Here is a 9,988-nt window from a genome sequence, read left to right on the forward strand (position 1 = left end):
TCACCCCTCTTTGGCACCGGCTTCTCCCAACCGAAGCCTATAGTTCAACCTTTTGGCTTCGGGTCTTCTTAACCGAGGCCTATCAGCCCTCTTTGGCACCGGTTTCTTAAGAACCGAGGCCTAAAGATGCATTTGGCACCGGTTTTTGACTGAACCGAGGCCTATAAGTTCCCTTTAATTTCAAAATTGCCACCGCCTCCTTATAGGCTTCGGTTCCGCCATAACCGAGGCCTATAAGGCGAGGTAAAATCCCAAATCTGCACTAGTGTATAAAAAAAAAAATTGTTGACACATAAACATCAAAGTAAATAACCTTTATTATTGTAAAAAAGTGAGATTTTAGGAAACCAACACTAGGGTTTGAATACTTTTTTTTTAGAAATAGAAAGCTATAAAAAAAATAACTAACAATTTCTTCACAAACCTAAATTACCATATATATAATTTTTTTTTGAAACGAAGGATGGGATTGATTTACATAAAATTTTGATTTAGAAATAAATTTATTTGATTCTTCTTCTTTTGTTTTAAAGTATTTATATGAAGAAACTTATTAATACAGTTGGTCAAAGTGAAACCAAAATGAAGAGATGCCTGCATTGTTGTCTGAGTTCTTCCCTAGGGCACAATGGTGGCCATGAATGGTTCAAAATCCTTCAAAATCTGACACCAGGCTTGGCTCCAATGTCTTACTTTCTTTGGGAAAATCTTGTTTTACATTTTTGGTGAGCAAACTAGGGTTTCATGCACATGATCAGAGTCATGATCAGAATTCAGAAGATAAGATTCCCAATAAGTGGAAGAATCTGTGGTTGAGTTTGTTACAACCTCAGAGATTTCATTGCATGTGTGAGAGCCAATGTAAGTAGTTTGATACATCTGAGGATACTGTTCATCCCTCTGCACTTGTTTCGTTGCTTTGCAACCTTTATCATACCTATGACTGCACCTGAAGTAACTCCTACAACATGTTATATTATAACAACAATGTGAGTTTGATTTACCAAAAGGATCTGTGTAACTTACAAGGTATAAAGTAATGTAATATCCAGAAAAAAAAAAAACATAACAGAATATTGGTCTAGATGTGTTAGGGTTTCTGTTGGAACCAATGATCGATGTGAAGTTTTACATAGAATTTAGTTTTTTCAACTACAGCAATTTTCCGATTGCTGAGTATGTTAGTAAGTTTTATGGGTGAGAACATAAGGAATTAAGGAATTAAGGACTCGTATTAGGTTCTTATAGTCGCATTAGAATAATAACTTTCTATATATGTAAGTTAGTTTTTTGTACTAGGTCTTCCACTCAGACACATGTTACTGTAGTTTCTACTTTTGAAATGAATAAGTCACTCCGGAATGAACAATTTACAGAGATTAGCTTAGTAAAGTAAATTTCTACAATGTAAGTTTTGTATAAAAATCTATCAGCACTTTTCTGAGATGTAAGGGAACAAATGAATTAATACATCTACTAAGTAAACAAAATGGCATTTACAAATGATGCAACTTAATTACTACGTGTAAATAATAATGTTTACAGATATATATATTTCCCAAAATTATATATCTCCATTGGGAATAAAAATTGAAAGGTTATAATATAAGTTAAAGAGAGATATATAGATAAGTGTAGTGGTGTGTATAGCAATATAGTAAATATAGGTTATAGAAGATACACTTTGGAGATGGTATAGTTAATGTAAAAGAGTTTTAAACAAGGTAGTGATTGACTTGATGTATGCCATCATACATATATATAAAAAAGGGATGGGGCAAGAGGCATCACTTAGCATTGATAAAGAATTCTATTCTATGCTCTTAGAGATTATACTACACACAATACACCTTTTGATTACTTTTCTAGATTGTTATCACAAGTAGAAATTGTTAGTTTTAATACTTTTGAGGAATTTTATTTTCTTGAACTTTCTAAAAATTTGCATCATAATTTAACTTTGCTCTTTTAAGCAAATTTAAAAACTTCAACATATATCATAATTGTTTGAACTTGACTCTAGGTAGTGTCTTCCAACTTGAGTTGAATTTACTTAACTTTAGTAAGTATTTCATTGTAATCAATCCTTAATCGTTGCATCTATCCTTTATTCTTGTGTATTGTGCTATTTGTATTAGTTTTGTTGTGTAAACCATTTAAGTTCAATGATGCCTTTTTGTTGCAAACAATGTACAAGTTCTCAAGTGTAGAGTATATAATATGACTAGACAAATTTAATAGACTGTGGTTAAGTATTTTATTATTGAAAAGCTTGAGATATATATTGAAAACTAACTAATCGAATTTGATTTTATAAAAGTTAATATCTCTATAAGTATACTCCTCTTCTCTTTCTTTGTATTCTCTCTAGATTTCTGCATTAATTTATTTATATGTTTGAAGATCAGAGTGAACCATATGAGTCTTGGTGTAGAAAACAAACATCTTATCCAAATAAAGTTTGAATTAGGGTAAGTTCATCCACTACCTTTTTCTTGAGTCAACTTAGTGATATGCTTGTGTTTGTTTGAAAACTTGCTTGCATGTGATTCTTATGGGTTCAAGATGAATCTCTACATGTCACTGATCAATATTATGTGTTCAGATAATTGATTTGAGATTTTCTTTGTATAGATAGAACATTGTGAGAGTGAGAGTTTGTGGATCTTGATAGAGAAAGAGCTCAAGTTTGAGTAAGGGAAGGTAACTATGTTATTTTTAATTGTGAGGTTGACTGATTTTTTGTTATGGGAATTGCATGTTTGTGATGAGAGTTGATTGTTTGTTGTTTGTGGTTGATTTGATGAATCCAATTATTCAATATGGTTGAAAGCTTTTTGTTAAAATCTTATTTATGGGATGTTTAATTTGTTGAGCGAGTTTGCACCTTTGAAATGTATCGTCCAAAACAAATGATTTTATTGAAGGCAAATTTTAAATAGAATGTATGTTATTTAGAATAAAAAATTAATATAAACACCTAAATAAACCAAAGGGATAAGTTGATATAGTTAAAGAGTTTATGCAATTGTGCAGAGAAAGTTATAGACAGTAGTCTAAACGATAGGATGAGTGACTTTAGAATTAGTTGGCCTAAGGTAACTTATTTTAGAACTAGACGATATTCATTGAAAGGTTAAAGAGAGATAAACCTAAGTAGATGTTAATAATACCAAATTGATAAACTTATTAGTTTTTTTTTCTAAATAAAGTCGACGATACTAGTCAAACAATGTACTTGTTGGACGAGCCACCAACTACTGAGCGGTAGTAGTAAGGATTAATTTCCGAAGAGAGCTTCAAATGATACACTCACTAGGTGAGTCAGACTCACTGCATAAGCCTAATGAATGTGGCTCCCAAGGGTTTGGGTTGCTGGGTAAGTAATATCATTGTTAAGCGAAGAATAATTTTTTAGAAATCTAGAGAGCTCAGGGTGGCATGCTCATTGAGTGAGGTATGAATTCATTGGATGATACACTCACCAAACAATACTTTCATTGGTGAGTATATATGCTCGTTGGGTAAGGAAGAGGAAAATCTTTATAAAATTTTGGAACTTTTATTATGAGATGTAATGAGTGAAAAATGTGTGGAGCTAAGTAGAGCTAGGGAAAGGCCACAATCTACTAAAAATATAGATGTATATATGGATATATGTGTGCGGGATTTGTGGGACTGAGTAGAGCAAGAGGTCGTACTGAGGTTGTTGATTAATTTGTGCATGACATATGAGTAATGTTTCCAAGGAGGAAATGACATGTTTGTATGATTATAGGGTGTATATTGAATAAGGACTAGGACAAATATTATCCTAACTCTACTAATTATTGAACTTATATAAAAGAAGATATTTAGGTAGTAAGAGGTGATGGAGGTTCCTATATTCTTAGGGGGCAGTACAAAAAATGACCATGTACTTTTGCAGATGGTATAGGAATTTACCATGACATATGATAATGACTTAGTTCCTAAAATGTAAGGTTCTGAAGAAACAATACTTTGACCATAATCTACTGAGAGGTCGTGTGATAGGTGTAGGATCCTAGTGTCTAATTCAACACATGAGTCTTTCGAAAGTAGAATATGTTGTCAGTATTTATTTATATATGATTTCTTAAATGATTTGGTGTGGTTGATGAATGAGGTGTGAAAACATATAAGGTCTTAACATGTGTTATTTTAGAAATGATACTTTATTTAAAATATGCTAGGTTGCCCTAATTTTTTATTATGGTTTCCATATGTTATGATCGTGTGTTACATAGAAGCATACGATAGTGCAAGTGAGGGTATTCGACAATGAGGAGGCTAAGAGTTATTTCTTTTTGTAGATACTTTTATATACGTATATCTTATTTATATGATCCTCTAGACAATATGACATTTATAAAATTTTTTTGAAAACTTTTATTCAAGAGAATTGTAAACATAAATATGCATATAGAAATTACTTATAAATGTTAAATGCTTAGTAAGATGAGTTATACAAAAATAGATTTTTATGACGACTTATTATGTTGGTTATGCACTCGACATAATAAGTGGCGTAATGGTAAAGTTGTAACTATGGTTAGATTTTTTAAGTCGGTCATCACTAGAATCGGCATAAAAAGTGGATGTAGTGACATATTCGTAATAAATTAGAAAACTTTATATACCGGTTGTACCTATACATGACATAGAAAGTTTGAGCGGTGAGATTTTTGTAATAAACTAGAAGACTTTCTATACTAGTTGTATCTAGACTCGACATAGAAAGTTTGAGTGGTGACATTTTTTTAATAAATTAGAAGACTTTCTATATTAGACCTAGAACTAATATAGAAAGTAGGAGGGTGGAAAATGCTATTCTCGACGCTGTGTTCTTCAAACTATTTTCTTCTTAATCTTCTCCAAACTCTCTCAAAAAGCTCTAGCACAAACAACCCAAACATTCAAACTCTCATTTCTAGCGGTGGTCTTGTTCAAGTCATGGAGATGTAATATCAGGCGAAATCTTGTTTGGTTTTTCCATTTGATGAAATTAAAGGATAATGAGACCGACGAGACTGGCAACGAAGAGTAGTGGGTGGTGGCTCGACATAGTTGAGAGGAAGAAGCAAAGAAGGGATTGAATAGAGTGAACCATAAGTGATGGTGAGTGTGTGATGACAACAACGACCAAGTACGAGTGCGAACGTGACGACAACAATGATGGTGTAACAGAGAAGAAGAAATCCTAAATGAGAGAAGTTATACCAATTTTGGAACAATCGATATAAAAAGTAAAAACTTTCTATATTGCCTGTATTTATGCCAGTTCTGGAACCACCATAGAAAAGGTTTTTTAACTAATGTAAAAGGGCTTATCTACATTAGTGATCATAATATGACTCCAATGAAAGGTGTTACATGAAGTTTATTCCTTTCCATCATTTTAATTCTTTCTTCATTGTCTTAGTCCTAACTTCCTGCTTTACTACTTCTTTGTATCATTCAAATTCAAAACATTGCATGTCAATATATATATATATATATATATATATATATATATATATATATATATATATATATATATATATATATATATATATATAGTATAAACTTGTCCTAAAGTAGGCTCTAGGGAAGAATCTAGTTCTTGTGTAGGTAAAAGAGGTGTATTTTCTTTTGTCATTTCTTGAACTTCTTCTTGAATATCCTAAAGATTTTTTATTCTTTTCTTTAATGAAATAAACTCATTATTCCAGACAAATCATCAATAGAAAAGATAATTCATATTATTTAATAATGATGCCTTCATCGGTCCATAGATGTGATGTGGATTAACTCAAATAGTTGTTTTGTTCTCCATGCTTATTGTTAGTTGAAAATGATAATTTATGTTTTTTTTGTAGGAGACTTCCTTCATAAGCTTCATTATTTTCTAATGCTTGGGTGGATTAACTTCAACAATTGTTTTGTTCTCCATGCTTTGTTAGTTAAAAATGATAATTTATTACTTTCCTAGGAGGAGTCTTTCACAATCTTCATTATTTTCTAATGTTTTTGTGAATTAACTTCAATTTGTTCTTCTTGATTTGTCAAGTGAAAATGGTAATCTATGTTGCTTTCCAATGAAACATCATTTAAAGGCTTCATTATTTTTCTTTAAAAAATGACAATTTTCCTCCTTTCACGTTCTATTGATTTAAAAGAATATCAGTTTGGACTTTCATGACAATACCAATAGTATATGTGAAGTGTGAAGTTTACAAGGAAACTTCAATTTCTTTTGTCCATTTTAAATTCATTAATATCTCGTCTTTTGTTGTCATAGATTCAACAAGTATCTTCTTTGAAGTGAAGAGTATATCTTTTCAGCATCATTTGGCCAATGCTCAAGATATTTCCTTTAAGATTAGAAATAGGTTAGAAATATTTTATGAATCTCACAACTATCTTTGTTTTCACCACATCAATATTGTTTTTCAATCGATTTTTCACTTTGACAAAGTCATCAGTATCCCTGAAGATGCTCTTGTCTTTGACCATGTAATTACTCTACCCACTATTCAAGTACCAATTTGCACTAATTTTATCACTAAATTCTCAAGTAGCATATAAAAAGACGATGTTCATGCTCTTTAATGAAATTTGTTTTATAGTTATTTTAGTTGCAATGTCTAAATTTCTTGTATTGTTAACATGGTAACTTTATGCAATATTAACTATCTTTTTTTGGTTGTCTTAACTTCTTGAAGATGTCACATGGACAATAATTATCTTGATTGAACTTAGAGAAACTGTTAGAGCTTTCTTTATTTCTAGAAATATCTCCATCGAGTTATTACTACATATTTTCAATTTTTCTCACATATACGTCAATAGAGCCTATTAGTTTTGTCATCCACAAAGAAGTCAAATATTTGATTTGTTGTATATAGTTGCAATTATATCATATTTATGAAGATTAGAATTTAGAATTATCTTGATAAATTTCTTGTATAGAATATTTTTCTCACATATACCTTTATTTGATTGACTTTTTTTTAAATTTTTTTTATAATAATAATAATCTTTAGTGATTTGAGATTCCTTCATATATAATAACTCCAACTCGTGTCTTAGGGTTTGAAATTTAATAGTGTGTATATTTACATTTCCTCAAAAGTCTTGTGGTGCTCGAGGCCTCTTTAGCACTTGTTACATCCCTTATTCTTAGAAAAGTTGTAGCATCCACCACTCCTTGCTGTAGAAGATATATATCACCCTCGGATCTTTCTACTTATTTTCCTTGCGGTTGTTGATGTAGAAATATCAAAAAAATGTATTCATTTTAATTAATATTTAAGTAATCACAGTTTTCTCCCTTAAAAACATGTTGAAGAATAGATGAAGAAGGATTGGTATTAGCCATTGGTTAAGAAAATTTTAGGATTGATATGATATATACTAGGAAACTATTTCAAAATAATGGGATATTATATCTACATCAACTATTAGAATTTAGAACTTTAAGAGAGATAGACAAGTTTACTCGGTATGTATAATAATATATATTAAATATATAGAAAACGGTAAATTATGTAGAAGAGTTTTGAATAAGATAATAATAATAATAATAATTGAGTTGATGGAAAAATAACTTTTATTAAATTTTGATGAAGATATACATACATCATTAAATTTTATTAAATTGTTTTTAAATTTCTAAAAAATTTCAACATAATTTAACACCAAAGAATGATTAAAAAATATATACCTAGGGAATTCAGAATTCAGAATTTTCTTTTGTCCATACTTCCTCCATGCATGATTGTCATCAGTATTGTAAGATAGCTCAGTCCATGTGAGTACACTCTTTCTGCACAGCTCCAATTCATTCATGAATTAGTTAATATCAAATACACACACATACATACATATATATATATATATATATATATATATATATATATATATATATATATATATATACATTTCTGCACATCATACTATCAACACTGTAAAGTTCATCCCTCAGAAATTACAAGAAACCCTTTTGGATCTGAACCTACCATGAACATATAGGAATATTAATTCTGCAGAAATTCTTGTATCTATATATATACAACTACATAACCTAAAATCCTCAACTTGTTTCATAAACCAAAAAGTTCAGACATGTCAACCATAACATACACTATGTCCGTACATTCGTACACCTCCCAATTCATCAAATCTACCAGTGATTATCCTAATAAGCAATCAGAGAAGGCTTCTTGTGCCAGTAACTGAACAATAAAACCTTTGACACTGTAAGAAAACATATACTTTATATATATATATATATAGAGAGAGAGAGAGAGAGAGAGAGATTGGTGAGAAAATATGACATGTTAACCTTCTGTTGTAGCGACCTCTCCCACCGTTTTTGGATCTCTTCTCACTGCAATCTCCAGATCTTGGACGGTTGCCGGAACGGGGCACAGACGGCCCATTTTGGCCGGAAACAGGTGCGAAAGGAGAAGAATTGATAATAGTAAGAGCTTGTGTGAAAGATCTGAGGACCTTGGCTATGAGGTGATGAGAAGAAGAGAGAGAGGGTTGAGTTCCAAAGGGGTTCTGAAGCAGAAGTCTTAGTTCAGTAGCAGCTTCATGACCCTTAACAAGATCTTCCATTAGCTCTCTCTTCTTCTGGGCTGAGACACTTTCACTTTCAGGGCAAAGATTCGTTTTCATTTTCTGAAAGCCTGAGGTTGTAGCTTCGGTTTTTCTTGATGTTTTTTTCTGGTCTTTGCTTTCTTCGTTTTGTTTTGCTTGAATTTGCATAGCAAGAAGTAGATAAGGGGTAGAGAGAGAGATAACATTAAATGAACTTTATGTAAAACACTGGAAACCACGATGTCAAATAATAAGAAATTCTTCAATGAAATTAAACAATTTTATTTTCTACTCAGAAAATTGACATCTCTTCATTATCGTTAAGTCAATGAAAAAAAGAAAGAAAAAGTAGAAACCATCATTTTCAATTGTTTTCTTGGAAAAAAAAATGTTATTAATGGAAAGAAAAATTTTATTTTAAAACATACGAATGTTTTGAAGGAAACAAAAATTCATTATGATGAATTCTTAGAAATGACAAATGAAAGATTATATGCACACGTCTCTCAATGGACTTTTTATGTTTAAAAAATATATAAAATAACTATTTTTTAGTCTTCTCATAATACAAATATTCTTTTTCTAATTTTTTTCTCTAACTCTTGAACGGATATATTTGTATTCAATAAACTCTGACTTTTCTCTCTTTATTGTCTTCTTTTAAATGAAATAATGTTTTCTTCGGCTCTTTTTCGCATTTCAGCCCAATCAGTGAAGTGTTGAAATGCGAACATACAAATGTTGATTATTAAAATTTTTAATATTATTAAAAAATAAATAAAATCATTGGCATTCGGATTTTAAAATAAAATGTATAATTATAATCGAAATAGAATAATTCATATTGTTTTTATACGTAAGAAGATTATTTTTTTTATATTAAATTTAAATGTTGCAGTTGAAGTAACGTGCTTTATTAATATTTTATTAAGTTGATACATTTAATTTGGACGCATTATGGAAGACCAATTAATGCTAGACTGCCGTAAATAACTAGGGATGACGTATGGTTGTGGCGTTTAGATGACGTAAGGTTTTCCTAAAATCAAAAGAAAAATAAATGAATAAATGAGAATTTTTATGTAATAAACCAGAAACAAAAATGCAACATAGCTTTCTTCCCGTGACGAAACTTATTCATCTAAAACCTCATAGAAAACCGTTAGGAATAGTCGGTTCTTACATTACACTTAATATCTTTTATTATTATTAACTTTTTTGTTTTAAAAATATAAAATTAACTTTTATTAAAATTATTTTATCTTTGTAAAAATTATTAAATAATCATTAAATTGTGTTAAATAATTTTTTCTTTAATATATGATAATAAAAAGGACCAATTCGGTTCATTTTGGTCTATGCTTCACCGGTCAAAATCGGA

At 30.3% G+C, this 9,988-nt stretch overlaps 1 protein-coding gene across 1 annotated transcript; it reads right to left on the reverse strand.

Moving 5' to 3' along the window:
• Positions 1–508: 508 nt before the first annotated feature.
• On the reverse strand, positions 509–8,828 carry LOC114194045 (probable WRKY transcription factor 70). The gene is made up of 3 exons (XM_028084078.1): positions 8,348–8,828; positions 7,727–7,828; positions 509–961 (listed from the first exon to the last, which is right to left on the reverse strand). Exons 1-3 carry the CDS (start codon positions 8,773–8,775, stop codon positions 715–717), a joined length of 777 nt encoding a protein of 258 aa, XP_027939879.1. The 5' UTR covers positions 8,776–8,828; the 3' UTR covers positions 509–714.
• Between the last annotated feature and the right edge of the window lie 1,160 nt (positions 8,829–9,988).

Source organism: Vigna unguiculata, chromosome 8 (genome assembly GCF_004118075.2).
Source record: "Vigna unguiculata cultivar IT97K-499-35 chromosome 8, ASM411807v1, whole genome shotgun sequence".
In the NCBI taxonomy this organism is placed as follows: domain Eukaryota; kingdom Viridiplantae; phylum Streptophyta; class Magnoliopsida; order Fabales; family Fabaceae; genus Vigna; species Vigna unguiculata.

Coding starts and splice junctions, on each gene's coding strand:
- LOC114194045 (XM_028084078.1), bottom strand. CDS start 8,775: ATGCAAATTCAAGCAAAACAAAACGAAGAAAGCAAAGACCAGAAAAAA. Junction 7,829..8,347: donor AGAGGTCGCTACAACAGAAG/GTTAACATGTCA, acceptor GGAGCTGTGCAG/AAAGAGTGTACTCACATGGA. Junction 962..7,726: donor CTGAATTCTGAATTCCCTAG/GTATATATTTTT, acceptor AACATGTTGTAG/GAGTTACTTCAGGTGCAGTC.